This window comes from Stegostoma tigrinum, chromosome 12 (genome assembly GCF_030684315.1).
Source record: "Stegostoma tigrinum isolate sSteTig4 chromosome 12, sSteTig4.hap1, whole genome shotgun sequence".
In the NCBI taxonomy this organism is placed as follows: Eukaryota; Metazoa; Chordata; class Chondrichthyes; order Orectolobiformes; family Stegostomatidae; genus Stegostoma; species Stegostoma tigrinum.
The window spans coordinates 70,513,336-70,536,580 of NC_081365.1; the positions used below are offsets into that span (position 1 = coordinate 70,513,336).

General features: G+C 45.7%; 1 protein-coding gene across 2 annotated transcripts in view; it reads right to left on the bottom strand.

The window, feature by feature from the left end:
* shroom2a (shroom family member 2a) overlaps window positions 1–23,245 on the bottom strand; it is a 191,374-nt gene that overhangs the window by 123,015 nt on the left and 45,114 nt on the right. Inside the window, exon 1 of one of the 2 annotated variants that reach the window (XM_059650419.1) lies at window positions 20,218–20,306. The exons of the other annotated variant lie outside the window; for it this stretch is intronic. Within the exon in view, the coding sequence (XP_059506402.1) occupies window positions 20,218–20,259 (42 nt within the window). The 5' untranslated portion in view covers window positions 20,260–20,306. Of the gene's footprint in view, window positions 1–20,217; window positions 20,307–23,245 lie in introns of those variants that run through there. 2 annotated transcript variants of the gene reach the window in all.

Sequence of the window (23,245 nt, forward strand, 5' to 3'; positions counted from 1 at the left end):
AAGCCAAAACACCATATGCTTTCTTAACAACCCTGTCCACTTGGGTGGCCATTTTAAGGGATCTATGTATCTGCACACCAAGATCCCTCTGTTCCCCCACGCTGCCAAGAATCCTATCCTTGATCCCGTACTCAGCTTTCAAATTCGACCTTCCAAAATGCATCACCTCGCATTTATCCAGGTTGAACTCCATCTGCCACCTCTCAGCCCATCTCAGATGGCTGTTAAATCTTCAATCAGTCAGAAATGATTAAAATGTGAATTCCAGAATTTCTGTCATGTCACTGCCAAGAAATAACAAAAAGGTTTTATCAGTTCCCTCAGCATATCAGAGGTGACATCCCAGGTCACACAATGCATTCTGGGTGTGCGGCCTTGTTTAAAATCTGACTGTGTATCAACGTGGAGTCAGGCTGGTTTTATTTCCAAGGTAGGAATTTTAAAAATGCCAGTGTTCTTTTTGAACAAAACAGAATATATCCGCAATTAAAAATCTGCAAATGCAAACTAACCCCATAGATTTGTGTGCGTGCGTGCAGTCAGAGAGCAGCGGCGGTGGGTGGGTGGGTGGAGTGTGACTGTGTGAGAGCGTGCACGTGTGTGTGTGTGTCTGACAGAAACAGAGTGCTGTGCCAATATACCATATCTCGGGGCATCCTTGTCTGCAGCGTACGAGATAGACAGCATCGGCCAAGGTCACATGAGTTTCTGCCATGTACGTGGTGGGTGGTGTTCCGATGCGTGAGGTAGTGTCCATTTAGAAGACCTGACACGTCTTAAAGGATAAGGCTGAAGTATTTCTAACAATCTTTAACCAGAAGTGGATGATCCATCTCAGCTTTGGGGGAGGCAATGGCCTAGTGGTATTATCACTGGGCTGTTAATCCAGAGGCCCAGATAATGTTCTGGGGACACAGGTTCGAATCCTGCCAGGGCAAACGGTGGAATTTTAATGCAGTAAAAAATAATCTGGAATTAGGAATCTAACGATGACCACGAATCCATTGTCGAATGTTGGGGTAAAAACCCATCTGGTTCATTAATGTCCTTTAGGAAAGGAAACTGCCATCCTTACCTGGTCTGGCCTACATGTGACTCCAGACCCACAGCAACGCGACTCTGAAATGCCCCATGGCATAAATGCTGCACAGCCAGCGATGACCTCATCCCATGAATGAACAAAGAATGAAAGCCTCTTCCAGTAGACCCCAGCATCACAGATGCCAGTATTCAGCCCATTCAATTCACTCCACATGATATCAAGGAAATGCTTCAGGCACTGGATGTCGAAAGGACTTTGGGCTCTGACAAGATTCCGGTGATAGTACTGAGGACTTGAGCTGCAGAATATGCCATTTCCCCAGCCGAGCTCATCCAGCAGAGCTACCACACTGACATCTACCCGATATATTGGAAAATTGCCTGAGTATGTCCTGTCCACAAAAAGCAGGACAAATCCAACCCATTCCATCCATCTACTCTTGATATCCAGTAAAGTGATGGAAGGTGTCAGTAACAGTGCTATCAAGCAGCACTTGCTCAGTGACGGCTAGTTTGGGTTCCGCCAGGGCCGCTCAGCTCCTGACCTCATTACAGCCTTGGTTCAAACATGGACAGAAGAGCTGAATTCCAGGTGAGGTGAGTGTGACAGCCCTTGACATCAAGGCCATACTCAACCGAATGTGGCCTGAAGAAGCCCTAACAAAACTGGAATCAATGGGTATCAGGGGACAAACTCTCGCTGGTTGGAGTCATACCTGACACATAGAAAAATGAAGTTGTTAGAGGTCTGTCACCTTAGCTCCAGGACATCTCTGCAGGAGTTCCTCAGGGTAGTGTCCTTGGCTCAACCATCTTCAGCTGCTGCATCAAGGACCACCATTAGGTCAGAAATGGGAATGTTTACCAACGATTGCACAATGTTAGGCACCATTCATGATCCCTTAGACTCTGAAGCGATCAATGTTCAAATGCAACAAGATCTGGACAATACCCAGTTGTGCGGAGACAAGTAACATTTGTGTTATGCAAGTGCTGGACAATGACCATTGCCAACATGAGGGAATCTAACCTCCCCTTGACATTTAGTAGCATGACCATTGCTCAAACCCTGCTTATAAATATCCTGAGTGGGTTAACCATTGACCAGAAACTAAACTGTACAAATCATACATATAACTGTGACTACAAGAGCAGGTCAGAAACTAGGAATCTTGATGTGAGTAACAGACTTTGTCAGTCTCCAAAGTCTAGCCACTATCTACAATTCGCAAGTCAGGCTTGTGCTAAAAACTCCCCACTAGCCTGGAAGGGTGCAGCTCTAACAACACTCAAGAAGCTTGGCACACTCCAGGACAAAGCAGCCCCAATTGACTGGCACCACTTCCACCTTCAACCTAGGGGCGGCACGGTGGCTCAGTGGTTAGCACTGCAGCCTCACAGCGCCAGGGGCTGGAATCGAACCCGGTCTCGGGCGACTGTCTGTGTGGAGTTTGCACATTCTCCTTGTGTCTGCGGGCGTTTCCCCCGGGTGCTCTGGTTTCCTCCCACAGTCCAAAGATGTGCAGGCTGGGTGGATTGGCCATGCTAAATTGCCCGTAGAGTTCAGGGGGGTGTGGGTTATAGGGGGACTGGGTCTGGGTGGGATGCTTCAAGGGGCAGTGTAGGCTTGTTGGGCCGAAGGGCCTGTTTCCATACTGTAAGGGAATCTACTCTAATCTAAACCTTGACTCCCTCCCTCACTGCCTAGTGATCACAGTGGCATAAACAAGATGCACAGCAGTAACACACCAAGGTTCCTTCAAGAGGACCTTCCAAACCCATGGCCACTTCCACCTAGAAGGACAAGGGCAGCAGTTACATGGGAACAGCACCACCTCAAAGCCACTCACCACCCTGACTTGGAAATAAATCACCGTTCCTTCACTGTTGTTGGGTCAAAATTCTCCAATTCCCTTCTTGGACTCACCAAAACACGCAGTGGTTTCAGAAGGCAGCTCACCACTACCAGCACCTTCTCCACGGAATCAGCGATGGGCATTAAATGCTGTCTTGGCCGGGGGAACCCCACATCCCATGGGCAAGTCATTTTAGAAAAAGGCAAAACAAATCAGGGAGAAGGCCAGAATTAGAGCAATGTCGAGGCTGGACAGTGGCGCAAGACAGGGAGGGGCAAAGCCATGATGGGACTTGAACAAAAGGGTGAAGAAGATGCCGGTGGATCAGAAGCCAATGTGGGTCAGTGAATGCAGAATGAACAGAATTTGGTACGTGCTAAGATACCAGCAGAGTTTTGGAAGCATTTAAGGACAGTAGAAGCTGGATGATTCTACCTTTTGCTTTCAGTGTGTGCATTCCTTTGGGAATCCTAACACACAGCAGTTGCCCAACTGTTGCTGAAATCTATGGCAGGCCCAGTTTCCCTGAATGGATGTAAAGGGAGAGGACAAAGTGGACTACAATAACATAAGCATCACACAGTCTGCCCATTGCTTATGACGGTTCAGAAGATACTCTTCACTCTTGGTCTCCGTTTACAAAACGTACTAGTTTTGGAGGAACTGAAAACCTCTTGTGTAATCCTGCCAGAATTCTAATACACTCTTAAATCAGCACAAGATCTAGTAGAAGCCACAGAAATCTGGAACTCTGACATTGGATACTTGACTCAGGAACAAACATTGCTTGGAGCCTTATTTCATCATATATCATTCCTGTACTGAGCAACGCAGCACAGCTTGATATAAACCTTCTTGCTCAATGCTGTGGTTCCTTTAAACATCAGCCATTAATTGCAGAGTGATCAGCTTGTTCTTAAGTGAATTACTTCCACAAAGCAGTCAGCAAACCCAAGAGAACGGCATGCATTTGAAATTTCTGCTTTCCATCCCTCAATGTCCCGCCCAGCTAATTTTATTCCTGCGGTTTGCTAATACTCTGGCTGAGATAATAATTCCCCAGCGGCAAGGCAGTACCAAACAAATACATTCTGAGCATAATTGGCTAGCAATTACTGCACAGCAGTTAGCACACAGCAATCTTTTGCTACTGTATCTTTCTACAACCACAGCCTTCCCTAGTGCATGTGATGTTTGTAGGCAGGAAGCTGACGAATGAAAATTGCTACAGTTACTCTCATTGTAGCTTATCTGCTGTCTGACAGAGTTACGAATTCACCTGGAAGTTGCAGCAATTAAAGACTAATCTCCAGGACACTATGGCAAGCAATCAAGAGAAAATTACAGAGGTGTTAAAACAATAGTTTCAATAACATTATGCTTAAAAAAGGCATTTCAGCACTTTTAATTAATACCCAATGCATGAAAACATTGCTTGATTTGCAGTCACAAATCATTCACTAGTATTACAGCGAGTCCCCACCTTCTCATTAGCTGTGGGAGGGAGGGTCATGTTAACAAACACCAATGGGAACAAAGTCAAAGAGAGTTGGCAAAAAGGATTTCGACAGGTTGGATGAGTGAGCGAACATTTGGCAGAATATAAAAAGTGGGCAATCTCATGAGGTCCACTTTGGCGGGGAGAACAGAAAAGCGGAATATTGATTGGAGTGGGACTGCAAGACACTAGGATCTGGGTGTCCTTGTATACGTTGGTAGACAGACACAGCAAGTCATTGGGAAGGGAAATGCAACAACAACCTTTATTGCAATGGGCATGGTGCATACAACTAGGGGAACCTTGCTGCAGCTTAGAAGTGTTGAGTAGTGTGTAGTTTTGGTCTTGTATTGGACATCATTCCCAGAAGAACAAAAACAAATTTGCTTGAAAAGCTCAGCAGGCCTGGCAGCATCTGTGGAGGAGAAAGCAGAGTTAACATTTTGGGTCCGGTGACCCTTCCTCTGCTTTCTCCTCCACAGATGCTGCCAGACTTGCTGAGCTTTTCAAGCAACTTTTATTTTGTTCCTGGTTTACAGCATCCACAGTTCTTTCGGTTTTTATCATTCCTAGAAGCATTATCAGATGGGGGAAGATTGGTTAGGTTAAACTTATGCTTAACTGCAGTTTCAAAAAATGAGAAACGACGTGTAATAGTCAGGAATGTGATGGAACACACTCCACTTCCTTGAATGAGTGCAGCTGCAACAATGCTCAATCTCACACAACCCACTTGGCCAGCATCACAGCCACTCCCACCACAACCCTTACACAGGGGCAGCAGTGCATATCATCAACAAGCTGCACTGCAGCAAGGGGTCTTTCAACAGCACCTTCTAAATCCATATAGCCTATGCTTAGGGGGAGTACAAAACCACCATTTGCAACTTCCTCTCGAAGCTGCAAGCAATTCCAACTTAGAAATACATCTCTGTTCCACTAGCGTGCCAAGAGCAAACGTTTGGACCTCCCTTCCCAATAGGCCAGAGTCCTTACAGCACATGGACTGCAGTCATTCAAAACTAAGCAAAGCACCACTTTCTCAAGAGCAATAAATGCTATCCTAGCCAGTGCCATCCACATGCTACAAACTTAATTTTTAAAGAAAAAGTTTTGACAGGCTGGAAGCTGAGAGGAATTCTTTTCCTCCTTTTGAGGCAATCTGGGCCACACAGTTCAGAATAAAAAGTGGGTCACTGAACTTTGGAATCGTTCTCCCACAGAGGACACTGGAAGTGGGCTCCTTGAAACCATTCAAGGCCAAGTCAGACAGATCCTTGTGCTCGGAGGCAGGGAATGAAGGATTGGGAAGGGCAGGCAGGAATGCGGACCAGAGACCACAATCAGATCAGCTGGGACTACCTCAAATACCCCAGTGGCTCTGGTTCAGGACTGGACGCGGAGCTGAAGCCGAAAACAAAAATCAGGCGGGATTCCTTGATCCGTTTCCAATAACTCCAGCTGGATATTAGACTGAATTCTGGTCACTGCAACATCTCTGCGATGAGTAGTTGCTACAGTCTGCTCCACCACAGACAAGATCAAGCATAAGGGGATGACAGTCCAGAGGATGGTGGCATTTGGGGAATAGGTAGCAGCTTCAGGTGAAGGCCAAAGAAACATAGAAAGGAATATACATTAACGTACGGTATTGTTGTGGACCATCCAACCACCATTTTAAACACTGCTTATGTTTGCCTAGTGTCGGCTGTGTCTCAGTGACTCTCTCAGCCTTGGCACAATGTCACAGATTCAAGCCTTGCTCCAGGGAACTGAGCACAATGAATCAAGGTTGACATTCCAGGACAGTACTGAGAAAATTCTGCACCATAAGCTGCTGTGTTTGGGGTTTAATATTAAACCAAGGTATCGCCTCAGAGGGACGTAAAACATCCCATCACAACACTTTGGTCAAGAACAAGGAAGGCCGCCTGGTGCAATGGCCAATATTTACCTATACAGTACGCAAAAACCAATTTGTGGGGACTTGCTTCGTGGAAACTGAGTGCCATGTTTTCACAGACCGCAACGGCTCCAGTGCTCAATGGACAGGAGAAACAGCACAGGAACGCAAGCTCTTGCTGTCACCTTGTAAAATGGGTGCTTCCTGGCATAGTCTGTAAGCAATGTGGTCACACTGCCTGGACGCAGGTTCATTTTCCTCCAACAGTCTGTCTCTCCAACAAACGGGCGATTCAGGCAACAAGAATAAAACATGGGGGTGACACCATGGTACATCCCAGCTGTAACCAAGCTCCTTGGGCTACTTGGTTTCAGCAGACAATGTCCATTAAGAGATGAGGCAGACCATGGTTTACCAATCCTCATGGATTGTCCCAAAGGTTTCAGGAATTGAAGACAAATCCAAGGGAGCAAATCCGGCTAGCATTTGGTGAAGTGGGATTTTTTCTTTGAACACCTCTTCACTTCTTTGTTAGGAAGTGCTTAAAATGGACAGGCAGGGGACTGAGAGGAAAGTGTACAGACTCTTCCAGATATAGCCTCTTCCCTGTTCAATTGGTATTGCAAGGCCTAGAGATGGACTGAATGGCAGCAGGTCACCCAATGCAGCTTCCAGCTTTATGACCCAGAGTTGACAATCTACTCTGTAGTCAGGGAGATCTGAGAGGTCAAAGGTCCGATGAAGTCTTGCAGGATCTCACTTCTCACCATTTCTCCTGCATTTAAAGGCAACCTCCAGTCAAGACCAAGCCAAAAAAAAAACATTTTTATATGCTTTTGATGTTACAACAAACATAAAACAAAGCATGCCCTGATCCTGGAACAGATAAACCATATGCTAGAGCTCTCAATACCATACAGCATATCTTTACAATATAGTAGTCAATATTTTGGGTAAATTAAGTTATCCTGGTGACTGCTGGAGGGTCTCACTCCCACTCCCCCTATGCCAGCTGAGCTCCAGCAACCCCCATCCTGCAATCTGCAATTCAATGTATTTCCAGAGGTTTGACTGTGCGGCATGAGATTGGGTGAAATTTGCCAATATCACACTTGCCCGCACAGATTGAAAATATGCATTTCTATCAGAAAACCTGCACTTCACCAGAGCCCCTACCCTCATGTTACCTGTCTGAGTGAAGGGCTTTGGGTTCTCTGCATAGCAGGAGGACAGAGAACACAGTGTGGGGCTGGAAGAACACAGCAGGCCACGCAGCATCAGAGGGGCAGGAGGAGGACAGACAACGCAGTGTGGTGCTAGAGGAACACAGCAGGCCACGCAGCATCAGAGGGGCAGGAGAGCCGATACGAAACAAACACCAAAGGCAGTAGAGGCTCTTGTTTTTCAAATCACAACGTGAGTCGATCTCTCCAGTCTGCACCCCCCACACCACCCGAAACATCTAACAAGGGGAAAGAATTCTTGCTTCGTTGCTGACCTCCTGCTAAACCCGTGGCCCTCTCTGGGGGGTTGTGCATTCTCTCTCAAACTCTGCTATTGAAATACTTCCAAAGGCATCTGTGGAATGCAAACATTCCTGAACACAAGAACTACAGGCACCTTCTGCTCCTCGCAATTAAAGGGGAGGCAAAAATAAACTGAGTGCTTGCTATAGTGAAGTGATTAAAACTCACCGCAGCTACAGGACTGTAACTTTTATTGAGGACAGATTATTGCATTTGGGTGTCAGACCTCACTGAAGCCATAGTCAGCAGTGAGAGTACGATTGACTGCCTGCTCACCTTCTCCCCTCATGAGCAAACATGAGCATCTGCTATGGCAGACTGACACCACTAGTTTGAGGGGTTCGAAATAAGAAAGCTAACACATTTCTCCCAACCTGTACTTCATTGTACGTGTGGCTGGGGGAGCAGCAGGAGGCCACTCAGCAGCTAAGTGGTCAATGCTGATTGGTCATCCTCCTGTAGGTACCATCATGTGACTTCCTGCCTCAACTCACCCCTGCACATCAACCCTCCTCCCACCATCGGCCCATCCTCAAGGTCAAGCCTTCCTACACCAACTGGGAAGAGAAATAGAGAAAGGCTGAAACTAGGAACAGTAGGCAGCCATTTGGCCCTTCAAGCCCGCTCCACCACTCAATGTGATCATGGCTTCCTGCTTTCTCCCCGTGACCTTTGACCCCTTTAGCTCCAGGAACAATGTTTGTAAGGAGGAGGTAGACAACGTTTTGGCCTCAACTGCTGCCCGTGACAAGGGACTATTTATATCAATGGAAAACAGAGTCTTCATTCTCCCCTCTTTGTCTACTTTCAATATTTTCTCGCATGGCTGACCCTGTATCTCAAAACCATTTCCCAATTATCCACTGAAGTCTGCACATCCTTCAGCGGCTTTGTCCAACAAAAAGAAAACACCTATCAAGCTCCCCCATGGAATTTCCAATCGAGCCGTAGCGTTCGAAGATCCCCAACATTTTGCTGAGCTTTGGGGAACTGGGAGAGAAGACAGTCCTAAATTTTCACTGTACTTTCTGCAACACTCTACAACACGCTCACCTCACTGAACCCACTACTCAGAGATGCCAACACATGACTAACTGATCCAGGCAAGCAATGCAAGCAGCAACACAAAAGGGAGCGACGATAAAAATTGGTGCTACAATGAGTTGGGCGGTAAACCACTGCGTAACCACATGTCAGCAATACAATACTGTCCTGTTCCATTTTACATCCATTTTACAACTCACATTAATTGATTTGATTTATTATTGCTGCATGTACCAGTGAAAAGTTTTGTTTTGCGTGCTACAGGCAGATCATGCCAAACAAAGTGCGTTAGGGTAACAGAACACAGAGCAAGGGATACAACGATACGGCTGCTGAAAGGTGCACAACAGCACAATCAACCTTAAAGTTTGTGGGGCCATATAACAGCAGGGAAGAAGCTGTTCTTGAATCTCTTGCTCCACGTGTTTAAGCTTTTGGACCTTCCGCCCGACTGAAGAGGTTGGAAGAGATTATAATGGGGGTGGGAGGGGTCTCTGACGATGTTAGCTGCCTTTCTGAGTATAGATGGAGGCAATGCATGGAAGGTTGGTTTGTGCGATGGACTCTGCAGCGTACATTATGTTTCTGCATGAAGGTGGACGGGAAAAACACAGTGCCAATACACACAGCTGCTGCAAAGTGGAAAGATCAAAAGGACAAAATAAAGGAAACAAGGGTAAATGCACGGCCATGCTTGCCAGTGCAAACTTGGTTTTGGACATCCTCGACGTTTGTTCAAATATTGATTGTCTCTCAGCCATTCAAGTCTGTGGCAGGGAAGCAGGGTTTAACCCGTGACATCCTCTCCAGCTTGGACTCCCTCTTTCACCATTGACCCAGCAACTAAGAAAGGGACCCGGTCAACACAGCACAGCAAACAGATTGGATTCCATATCACAGACACCGGGAAACTAGTTCCACTGAATGGCGAGTCCTCAAGTCAAAATTCACCTTCAGCTGATCAGGAGCAAAACGGGAAACATGCCTTCGGACAAAAAAAAACACATCAGGAAATCTGAAACTCTTGTCCAAATGCCACCACGCTTCCCCTCTCCATCTTGCAGCAACAGCTACAGACACTAAGGGTTAAGTGACCATTTCATGAGTGAGACCTAGTGTTTTTCTGCGGGTTTCACTGAGGATCCAACCGAATCTAACAAAATAAACAGCTGCATTTATACAGCCCCTTTTCATAACCACCAGATGTCCCAAAATGCTTTGGCGGAGTAAGAAATACTATTTGAAGAGCAGTCACTGATTAAATGTTGACAACAAGGTAGCCCATCTGAGCAGTCTCAGTACCACACTGTAGCGTCTGCCTTGTTTACTGTACTCAATCCCTGGAGTACAGTATGATTCCAGAACCTTCCAACTCAGAGGCAAATGCGCTGCCCACTGCACACTGAATACTAGAACAAGTTCGGACTTGATGAATGGCCTCCTGCTAATCAGAAGTTACACAGAGCACAGAGTAGCTTCTCATGGCTTAACAGCGGATCCATTGCCAGCAGGTCCACTCTACCCAAATGAATGGGTCTCACTAGAGGCAGCATGGCTTCCCAGTGAGACCAGCCCATGTACACATAGGAGGGAGTTATGCCAAAAGTATCAGAAATAATTACATAGCCAGAAAATGAGGTTACAAAAACTCCTCAATGCTGCACACAGGTAGAACTAGAAATTTAATGCCTTTCAATATCACCTTGAAGCCCATGCAGGCAAGACAGAGTGGCCAGTAACTGTGATGACAATCGTACCAACTAAAGAGGGAACTTGCATTTATGCAGCACCTGTCAGGCCAAACAAATGCTCTTGACAGCCGTAAGTTCTTGTACGAAGTGCACTCACTGAAGTAACGGAAGAGGCACAGCTTCCAGCTTTTGCCATACAAAATCCCAGAAATAACTCTGAGGTGAATTACCAGACCATCTTTTTCTGTTGTTGGTTGAGGGACAGACACTGGCTGGCACGATGGGAGAACACCTCTGCTCTTGGTTGTGTAAAGGTCTTCAGGACCTGGGAGTAGGGTGTCATGGAGCTGCTCCTCACTGGGCATAAATAACACCACATAGGTGGAGTTAAGAAAGGAGAGAGAAAAACACACGGAATGTCAAAAGTCTAACAAAGATATATCAGTACGGTTAGAGTCTAATTTATTTCTAAAATACCATAATTTGCAATATTTACTCCAAATATGTAAAATATTGTAAAGAAGCCCTAAGCTGAAGCTACATCTTAACCATGACTCCTCTCTGACCAGTCTGCCCCAAACCCAAACTCTTGGACACTGGCAGAAAACCACAGCACACAAGTGATTCTTCTCCTCAATCTGGTATAAAACTGCCAGAGAAAATGGTAGGCGCAGGTACCGTTACAACAGTTGAGAGATATTTGGACAAGGATAGGAAAGGTATGGAGGAATACGGGCCAAATGTAGGCAAATGGGACCAGTTTAGTTTGGGAAACCTGGTCGGCATGAACGAGTTGGGCCGAAGGGCCTGTTTCTGTGCTGTGAGAATCTGTTTGTGAGAATTTTTGCATCCAGCTGAAAGAGCAGGTATGTTCACTGGCCCACAGAGCATGAAGGCTGCAGGTTCCAGGGGCTGAATACACATATTAAAGCTGACCTATTCCAACACAGTACAAAGTGGGTGCTGCCTTGCTGGAGGTGTCACTCTTCGGGTGAGAAGCTAACGTGAGGGCCCATCAGAGACAAGCAGAAAATTAACCAAAACTGTTCAAACGAGGAGCGGGGAGTTATTCCTGGTCATCATTTAGCCATCCAGCCACCTCAGCAATACAGGCAGCCTGGTCATTGCCCAGTACTGTTTGAGACAACCTGCTGGGTAGATGCAATGACGTGCAGCACTGACCCAGAAGTTTGAACTGACTATTCAAACACAAACAACTTGATTACCGATTACCAATCCGGTTCCGAGATCTGCATCTTACATCAATCAGGAACACGGAAACTCCTTCAGTGTGGACCAGTCTGCACTGCAAAAACAAAAAGTCTTAAGGTCCAGCAATCTGTTTATCGGTAAGGTTTCGAAGAATTTGGCACATTACCTGGTACTATACTAGACTCCGGGACATAATCAGGGAAGGTACGCTTCGGGAATCATTTCAAACTGCAAATGTGGGAGTATAAACAGTGAGGTTGTGACCTGTCGAATGGCACGGTGGCTCTCAGCACCAGCGACCCGGGTTCGATTCCACCCTCGGTCTCTGTGGAGTTTGCACATGCTTCCCGTGTCAGCATGGGTTTCCTCCGGGTTCTCCGGATTCCCCCCCCACAGTCCAAAAATGTGCAGGTCAGGTGGGTTAGCCATGGGAAATGCAGGGTTACAGGGATAGGGTAGGGGGTGGGTCTGGGTTTGATTCTCTTCGGAGGGTCAGTGTGGACTCGATGGGCCGATTGCCCTGTTTTCCACACTATATAGGGGTTCTATGATACTCTTTATGCCAGTGAACTAGGAATCCCAAGGCCTGGATCAATGATCCAGAGACAGCGATTTCAAGTTCACTTCAGATAGTAGGCCATTCGAATTCATTGTCTGGAAAAAGAGGGGTCTGGAAAGGAAATGGGATCAGCACAAGTGGCAAGGAATGATAATATAACACACTGACAGTGACAGACAAGAGAACATTCAGTTTCCCTCAGGCCAGTCTGGGGGATCAGAGCAGGACAGAGGGATTTTAACTCCAGGTCAATACAGAGATGCAGCAGAGGAAGAGGTCGGTCAGAAAAAACTGCAATTTTTTTTGGGTGGCGGGGGGAACAACAGCCGAGGGACATCATCTGTGCAAAGGACATTTGACATAATGCCAGTGAGGATGTTGGGGGTGAGGTGGGGATGTTTGCCATATGGTCTAATCAGCAACTGAGTGAAGAGGGGTCTGAAAGCACAAGGTTCTCATGGAGGGGAAGGCTTTGGAGAAACTGCTTTCAGACTGAAGGATGAGACGGAGAATCAAAAGACAATACAAGGCGGGGAGTTGCGTGCAGCTGCGCGGCTGAGATGCTGATAGGGAACCTGCAGTTTAGGAGCAGGGGGCTCAGCGAGTGGGTGATGGCAGCACAGGAGGTGTGTGTGGGGGGGGGGGGGGGGGGGGGTGGGGGCTGCTGATGGTCTCACTACACCCACCGTCTCTTCATGTGTCAGTGACCACAAGAGGTCAGAGGTGGCCTTGTATCACAGGCAACACAGGGCAGATTCTGTTCTGATGAAGGGTCACTGAACCTGAAACATTAGCCCTGTTAACAAGGTGTGGAGCTGGATGAACCGAAACGTCAGCTTTCCTGCTCCTAAGATGCTGCTTGGCCTGCTGTGTTCATCCAGCTCCACACCTTCTGATCTCGGATTCTCCAGCATCTGCAGTTCTTATTATATCTGATACAACATTAACATTGTTTCTCTCTCCACAGATGCTGACAGACCTGCAGCAGAATCTCTCCAGCAATTTCTGTTTGCATTTCGGATTCTGTCCTTGTTCTCTATTTCCAGAAGGATTTGGCAGCGGGCTAAAAGGAGCAGACTGAGCTGAACTTCCGAACACACAACGCTGAGGGCCAGTTAATTTCCAAGCTACGTTGCCTTCTGCAAGTTGTATTAAAAGGTCAGTCTTGACAGTTTGTGAACGAGAAGGTCCCTGAAATCAGGGCCCTGTTTACTTCCATCCACACTTTGCTTTAAAAATAACAAAAATGGCTGCAGTTGTAAATCAGAAAGACATAGGCCCCTGTAGAGCGATGGAACCATTCAGCAGCTGTGATTCACACAGGTACAGGAGTAGAACAGAAAAGACTAGGAAGAGTGAAAAAGGAGGAAAGGCAATAAAACAACAAGAAAAAATTGGAAGAGCTGAGGCAATTGACAGTAATAGAGACTCAACCCAGAGTAGCAGAAAATACAGCCGGCAAGCAGCAGAGTGTCGACCACCTCTGGTCAATGATCAGCCCTCAACAGGCAATACTGCTGACTGTGTAAGCTTGTTGTGTCAGTATTTCCCGTTTTTCTACATTGCTTTAGTGATTATTCATCAAAACATTGGCTATAAATGGGAAAAAATTGGCTACAAGCTACTCTGGGACTTGAAGTTTATAGAAGTAAGGTGTCATTGCCTTTCTTTCCATTGTGAACACCAACAATTCTCAAACTGGATTATAGGATGCACTGCAGAAAGAAAAATCTAAACAGCTATGAAAAGCAAGGAAATAGTGCTCATTAAAGAGCTCAGTGTTACATATAAAGTATCACTGTTAAATGCAGTCAAATCCAATTTTGTACAGCCTTAAAGGGAGGCTGCTGTCACTGGCTCACTCTCTCACATTCTAACCAGTCACACCAATCTTGTCACCAGATAGTCTACAATCCATTCATTATAGCTTCCTCTTCTTTCTTTGTTAAAAAGAAAGACTGGAAGATACATGAGCAATAAATCAAAAGCCAAGATAAGAAGCACAGGCAGCATGAATTAACCTTTAGTTTGAACCACTTTAGCTCAGCTTTCACAATAAGGAGATCAGTAATACACCTGCGCAGAATAACAGCATCTCCAGCTTGGTGTCCTCTGTGGGTGACAGCTCAGATGAGGCTATTACAGTGAGTTAAACCAGTTTTAAAATTTTTGTTTTGAAATGCATTCACAGTATGTGGGCATCTCTGGTGACACCAACGGTCAAAGTGTCCTTGAGAAGATAGTGATGAGCCACCTTCCTGAACATGTCCGAGAGCCTTCATGGGCTATTTCAGAGGACGGCTGTCTGGCGGAGATTCTGGAGGAATAGATATCCAGAAGGACAGCTCTAGAATGTACCACTGGTCACCAACAGCCTGTTCTGCCATTCAAGGAAATCATGGCTAGTCCAATCCCAGTTAAAGCCTTTGCACTGTATAGACTAGGCCAACTACGAGAGGCAGATTTACTTCCTGACAGGGCAGTAGTGAACAAGGTCATGTTGTTTTAAAGTAACCATCCAGTCACCTTTACACAGACCAGCATTTTATTCCAGATTGATATAATTAACCAAATTTAAATTCTTTGTATTAGAAATCAAGTAGCATGCACACTATTCTAGGGGGCATACAGGTGGCAACACTTCAACTATTTTAACTCATGTTACTTCAGAACCCCCAACATGATCAATCAACGTGAATGTATCTCAAGCGTTAGCTATTTAACATCAGTCTTCAGTAGCAAGCATGTAATGACTTAAAAAAAATCACTCTATATTACGCTTCACTCTACACAACACTCACTCTTCCACTGTAAGCATACTAAAAGGTTGATTCATTTGTGCGAAAATGAGGATGAGATCACCCTAACTAATAAAAGTCTCATACTAATTTAATAATTTACTTATCAGAAATACAATTAGTCATAGCTACATTCCCAATTAGTCACATCGCCAATTGGACAGCCCTGAATTGATTTGTCGATTTATTATTTGGGTGAAAAAAAAGATACAAATTCACAGTTTGTATCTGTATTTTCAAGGTGACTTCATAAAAGAATGCACACAGACTGGTGCATTCAGCTGATTTTTGAAACCAGTTACATCAGTATATTCCCAGAGGCAAACTGTTCAACGTTACATGTCAGCAATTCTGCAGAGACTGCCTGCTCCTGGACCGGTTTGCTGACAGGCCCCCTATCCGGGATTTTTCTGGGAACTGCCCCTCTCCTATTTCGTTCCCATAGTCACTCCCTTGTCCTCGTGTAATACAGAAGACAGTAGCAATGTGCTACTGGTTGTAAGCTGGCTCAGAACTCCAACACAGATGGGCTTCTTCTTAAACTATATCTTTGCATTTTTCACTCAAACTATCAAAATGGCACCATATCATGGTAACAATTTAAAGTCTTCACTGTATTTTGTTGTATTTCGCATGGTTACATGCATGTGACAATAAATCAATCAAATCGAACAATAGAAAAGGAACTCCCATTCATCACAACCCCAGGACACTCAAAGCACAAAGTTGAATCACATCTGTGAAGTAGCACACATGGTCAAGTTTGCACAATTGGATCCCACAATGATCAGACAGCAAGCAAATGATATGTTTTACAGATAATGATTGATGAATAAAGACTGAAGAGGATAATGAAGAGTGCAGACAAAGCCTTGGGTTAAGGTCTCATGCAATAGACAGTATCTCTAACAGGGCAGCATTTCGAGTCTCTATATTGGATTCCCTGATCCATTCTGAGGTTGGGTTTTCACCCTCCGAGAAGCCATTCAGTCCCCAACATGGCAGATCCTAGAGAAAGCTTCTAGCTTTGGCTGCGCCAGGTTCAGCAATGCAGTTTTCCCACTTTTCCACTGCACTTCCACGGCCACTGCAGCAAGTTAAAGAAACAGTCGCACTTATATAGAATCGACGAAGATCACCACACACTCCTAAGCACGTTACAGTCAATGGAATAATTTCAAAGTGTTGTAACACAGGCACTCTGCTTGGACAATAGCTGGCAAACAGCACAGACCCAGGGTAATATGACTGAAAAGTCTCGGCTCTCAGTACATGCCCTCCCCCCAAAACTGACGGGGAGTGGTCCCAATGGTGGTTCAGGTGGCGATGAGTCTCCAGAGGGAAGAGTGATTCACATCACACATTTAATGCCAGTGATCTAATGAAAGGTCATCGATCTGAAACCTTCCCTCCGTTTCTCTTTCCATCGCTGCCTCCCTTACTGGGGAAGGTTTGCTGACCTGAGATTGGGTCCAGAGGTCAGTTGTGGAAAATGGAAACACCTCGTTGACTGGTTCTTTGGTGGAGCGGAGAGGGCGACATCACCAAGCAGGATCTCCATTCGAATGGTGATCCATGCATAGGGAAAGCTCAGCACCGTGACCGGGTAGAAGCATATCCCTTGCCTGAGCAAGCATTAAATGGAAAGCAACTTCTTTACAATAAATTCATACAATCATAGAGATGGATCACGGAAGCAGACCCTTTGGTGCAACTTGCCCATGCCAACCAGATTCCTAAATAAATCTCATCCCATTTGGCCCATATCCCTCTAAACCCTTCCTGTTCATATACCCATTCTGCATGTAAAAGTTGCCCCTTAGATCCCTTTTAAATCTTTCACCTCTCACCTTAAACCTGTGCCCTCTAGTTTTAAACTTCCTCCACCCCAGGGAAAACACCTCGTCTATTTACCCTACCCATGCCCCTCATGATTGTATAAACCTCCCTAAGGTCACCCCTCAGCCGCTGACCCTCCAGGGAAAGTAGCCCCGGCCTAGTCATCCTCTCCCTAAAGCTCAAACTTTCCAAACCCCAACAATGTCTTTGTAAATCTTTTCTGAACCCAGGCAAAAATATAGTAAGGGTTGTGCTTGTATTGAGCTAACAAATGCCTCACAACGAACCTGCATTTCATTGGCACAGTCAAAAGGAAGCAAAGTGGAGATGGTGGTGGGGGGGGGGGGGGGGGGGGGGCGGGGGGGGGAACCTCAGAGCCATCTCTTTGTTTTCCCATGCACCAGGCCTGTGCTTTGCTCGGGCACATGGCAGAAATATTGCCCCTGCCAGCTAAATGCAATGAATGGGTCATAAAGGGATTTTCAATTGAAAGGAACTCGTAACATTTGCACCTGGGAATAGGTCGGAGCAGAATGGATCAAAGCCATGTCAATCACTGAAAGAGGAAGGCAACCAGACAATGACACTGACTATCATCCATTTACAGCTCAGAGCTGTCGGCAACAAAGAATCCAGAAGGTGCTCTTCACCATGCATTATTCAAGCTGGGTTTTTTAAAAAAAATTGACACGAAATCCTCAAGAGTCATGAAATAGAATTCAGTGAGGAATAAAGCTGTAAAATCACCCAGATTCAGGAAAAGGGTGAGGGGGCTGAAGTGGTGCCCATTAGAATCAATTTACTTTCTGCAGTGGAACTGAAGCAGGTTGACTTGTTTCCTGGTTGATGCACAGAGACAGAGAGAGAGAGGGAGGGAGGGAGGGAGGGGTGGTGGGGGGGAAGAGACAGAGAGAAGGAGAGAATCTGTTCCGACTGTTAGGGAGAGGCTGGAATCAATGTTGCTGTTTGTATTCCTGGGTGAGGCATTGGGGTGGAGCATGCACCAGACAACCTGCTCAGGATCACTAACCAGCGACTGCTACTCTGTAACTCACTTGTGGCCAGCCAGGCTCAATTTTGGTGTCCCCTGGTCTGACACCGACAATTACCACCAGCACCCCTCACCATCGCATAGAGAAGTTTACCTTTCAACCTCTCAAGCCTGCACTTTCACATAATCAGCTTGAGAGTGCTCCGACTGCCCCAAGCCAGCTCTATAACGAGGAGGTGGAGGAGTTGCAATTGCTGTACACTGTAAAATCCCAAGAATTGAAAGGAGTCGATGAGCTATTTGATTTTGGCATTGTTCCAGTGTCTCACAGACACCCAGTCTCAGTGCATCCAACAAGATGCAAGACGCACCAGTCCATGACTCACGACTCAGGAGCTCCAGGGAACCTGAGTCAGAGATTTCGACTCCAGAGTCTGTAACTTAAACACCCACCATACAATAGGATCAATTTCGTGCTGCAGCCAGATCCCCCGTAACCCTTGATTCATAGTGTGCCTGCACTCTGAGTGATCCCATCTCAGTCCCAATGGCCGATTCCTTATCCCGAGTTACTGTGTGCCGGGGTGTGTGAAGAGAAGGCAGCCACTGAAACATCTGGAATGGAGGTTGGCACAGGATTTTGACCCAGTGATGGCAGGGGAACAGGGAGAAATATCCATGGCAGGATGGCATGCAACTTGGAGGGCAACTCGCATGTGGTGCCATAATGCTATTTAGAGGCTTCCTCTGTTGAGGCGGTGGAACCTGCTCACAGGATCATGATGGGGCAGGAGTAGGCCATTCAGCCCATCATGTCTCCTGGGCACTTTGATTTAGTGTTAAATATGCTCCCTTTCCCCACAGCCTTGCGAAGTGTTTCCAATTAAATAATCATCTAACACCCTCTTGAATTGAACCTGCCTCCATCACACTGCCAGACTCTAACCACAATTTCTTTGGTCACCTCACATTTGTTTCTTTTGCTAACACTTTAAACCCGTGCCCTCTGGGTCTTAACCCTTTTGCGAGCAGGAACAATTTCACCCTACCCAATCTGTCTAGACACCTCATGATTTGAAAACTCCAATTAAAGCTCCTCTTAGTCTTCTTTCTTTCATGGACATCAGTCCCAACTTCTCTAATTTCTCCTCATAACTGAAACATCTCATCTTTGGAACCATTCCTGTAAGCCTCTTCTGCATTTTCTCTGATGCGTTCACATCCTTCCTGCATTGTGGATCCCAGTACCATACACAGTACTTCAAATGAGGTCTAATAAAGGATTTTTTTTTAAGTTCTTCATAACTTCCCTGCCTCCTGCACTCTGTGCCCCTGTAAATGCAGCATAGAATACTGTATGCTTTATTAACAACTCTTTCTCCACTTATGCTGCCTCCTTTAATGATTTATATGTATGTACAACTAGGTTTCTCCATTTTCCCCACACCTTTAAGAATAGTGTCTCTATTTTCTACAGTCCCTCCATGTTCTTTGTACTGAAGTGTATCACTTCACAATTCGCTGCATTGAACTTCATCCACCAAATCCAACTTGCCAGCGTCCTTTTGAAGTTCTACACCGTCCTCCTCACAGTTTACAGTTTTCCACCATCATCCTCAAGTTCACACTACAATGACGACAGTAAATCTACAATATAGCACAAACAACCTTTCCCTGTCATCTGAAGCTTCAACCTGAACATGGTGGCTCAAAAAGTAGGAACCCCTTCATTGTGTCACAAGACTTAAAGAACCCAACTCCTTTTTTTTAAAAATGAAAAACAGATCGCCTCAGGGTTAACCACTCAGTTACAAACACTTCAAAACCCAGCTCTTAACTACAAAGTCCAATAACTATCAACAGCTGTCAATCAATTCTGAAGCTGTTCAGGTTGATCCTTAAAAGGGACATGTATTACAAACACTGACTATTTGATTGATTTGGCCGACCTCATTCCAAAAGGATCTTCATTCTCATTAAACTGGACATTTTCTTCTTATTGCAAAAATATACTTTCTTCATAAAAATATAAAGTACATACAAAAGTTCCAAAAACAGTTCTGTACAGATTTTGCACAGAGAACAACAATACTTCAGAATTTCACATTACTCACAGTTTCCATGCAGTTGCAAAACAAAGCCATTTTCTACTCACGAAAGGAAAAGTATTTACATTCCTTTTAAGGCAACAAGGGGGCTTCCGACCTTTACAGACACTTTGGTAGAAAGACCTCAGACAGTGGTCTTTCCCCACTGTACCTTGGCGACAGCTGCCCCAAGCTGCAGTGCGTCCCTCAGCATGTAGTCCTGGAGTTTGGAATTTGCCAGTCTGTAGCACTCGATCAAGGTCAACTCTTTACACTGGAAGACCAACAGGATTCGGGTAGACCAAAGAACATCTTTCACCGAGTTGATGGTCCTCCAGGCTCAGTTGATGTTTGTCTCAGCGTGTGTCTCGGGGAGCAGGCCATACAGCCCAGACTCCACTGTCACTGAAGTGCTCGTGATGAACCTCAACAAAAAACACTGCATCTCTCTCCAGAGATAATGGGAACTGCAGATGCTCGAGAATCCAAGATAACAAAGTGTGGGGCTGGATGAACACAGCAGGCTGCTTGGCCTGCTGTGTTCATCCAGCCTCACACTGTGGCATCTCTCTCTAGACCTTCTTTGCAATGGCACATTCCAGAAGGAGATGTGGTACAGTCCCTTCGCCAGTGCAGCCACTTTGAGGGCAGGGAGCGGTGGCACACGGAGTCTGGGCGTACATAAAGGATCTGATAATACTTCTGAACACAAACTATGAGTGTCTGCTCTTCCCTGTTCCCTTTACCCTATCACATGAGGAATTAAAGTCTTCTGTTGTTAATAGCCTGTGCTATTTATACCTGTGTAATGTCCTTACAGAATTAGAGTCATACAGTCATAAAGCACAGAAACAGGCCTTTCAGTCCAACTCATCCATGCTGACCAGACATCCTCAATTAATCTAGTCCCATTTGCCAGAATTTAGCCCATACCCCCCTAAACTCTTCCTATTTCATATACCCATCCAGATGCCTTTTAAATGTTGTAATTGTGCCAGCCCCCACCACTTCCTTTGGCAGCTCATTCCATACACGCACCATGCTCTGTGAGACAAAACTACCCCTTAGGTCCCTCTTAAATCTTTCCCCACTCACCTTAAACCTATGCGCTCGAGTTTTGAACTCCCTACCCAGGGAATAAGACCATTAATCTCAGTGTATTTCAGTCAGAGTTGTATTATATTCTCTGGTCTACTTGCCTAAAGCACTATAATATGGAACAAAAACAGAAATTGCTGGAAAAGCTCAGCAAGTCTGGCAGCGTCTATGTGGGAAAAATCAGAGTTAACGTTTTGGGTCCGGTGACCCTTCCTTAGAACATTTGACGAAGCGTTAACTCTGACTTTTTTTCTTCACAGATGCTGCCAGATGCGCTGAGCTTTTCCAGCAACTTCTGTTTTTCTTTCTGATTTACAGCATCCACAGTTCTTTTGTTTTTTATTCACTATATAATAGAAATGTGGCAGCCAATTTGCATATAGCAAGGTCCTCCACAAGCAAAGACACTAATAACATTAATCCATGTAAAGCATCAGAGATAAGATAAATATTGACCAAAATAATAGGGAAAACTCTGTTCTGTGAATATAGGACAATGGGATGTATTATGCCTATATGCAAAGGCAGATGGGACTTCTGTTTAATGCATCATCTGAGAGAACTCCAAGAGTGCAGCACTCCCTCGTCATGCACTACATGCCTGGACTGTGCACTCTGGACTGGGGCTATATATTCCCATTATGAAACACATTAGGCAAGCCTAGGTTCAAAGACACAGTCACATAGGAGTATTCAAAGGAGGCATAAAAGGGCAATTAGGAAGGGGAGATGGCCATTCAGCCCCTTGAGCCTGTTCTGTGATCCTGCGAACCATGGCCATGCTGTACTTATACTGTATCTAACGAAGAACCATCACTGTCAATCCCAGCATCTCACCCACAGTGTTTGAGAGTAACACAGAGGGCCACGGTTCCATGACCCTATGTGCGAGAAAAAAAATCTTGCTGATTTTCAATAGATAACAAGGTGTAGAGCTGGATGAACACTGCAGAACAAGCAGCAGAGGAGCAGGAAAGCTGACGTTTCAGGCCTGGAGCCGCCTTCTTCAGCTCTCCTGCTCCTCCGATGCTGCTTGGCCTGCAGTGTTCACCCAGCTCTACACCTTGTTATCTCAGATTCTCCAGCATCAACCGTTCTGACCATCTCTGCTGATTTTACAGCTCATTCTAATTTGAAGGATAACCTTCTGCTACCAGAGGAAATAACTTCTCCATCAATTCCTCCTATAGCTCCTTTATAACATCGACAAGGCCTCAAACTAATCACCTCTCAATCTACTTAACTCAGCGATGAGTTGAGGTTAGAAGAATTTAATTGTTTGACCACTCCCCCATTACATTAAGGGGAGTGCTTTTTGAAGCATTTACTTTAAAAGGTATCTCAAATCGATATAAGTTAGGCAACGGGCTAATGCCTCAGAATCTGGGCTTGGTGTCAGCGATCCTGAACACGTCAGTTCAATTAATAGCCATCGAACTCCCCTCCAAACCACACTAATAGGTGTGTCCACCCCCCCACACAAAAAAAACTCTGCTGTAAGAGATAATAAAATGTGAGGCTGGATGAACACAGCAGGCCAAGCAGCATCTCAGGATCCTGGGTTGAAGCAGGGGGAGGGGGGGGGGGCTGGAGAAACCACACAGGTATCCTCTCACACAAAGAGCAAACATTCGAGGGCTGGCAAATGGAACATTTGAGTCACAATTCACACACTGGCTGCCAGCTCCCGGGAGACTTTCATGCTGCTAACAAGGTTTTGTTGAACAAGCCGCATTCCTCAAACAGCGGGGAAACCTCCTCAAATCCCACCGCCTCCAATCGCCCAACACCCACCCAGCCCCCGCCCCTTACAAACTCCATCCTTGAAAAGAATCAAACATTCCCGCACTACTTCAGCTGCTGCAGCTTCTCATGAGCAAACAACAGAAAAAGGCCCAGCGTACAACAGCCTGGAGCTGTTACTCCGTTAACAGAGCTTGGAGCCCACAGGGCTGAATTTATTTTTATTTCACCAATAAAAATTCCTTTGCTGCTGATTCTGAGCTGCTTACCCAACTCGACACAGGGACTGAGGCAGTTCAAATTTAGCAGGCATCACAAGCAACACGGAGATAATCGCGAGGTGGTAAACGTTCCCAGTC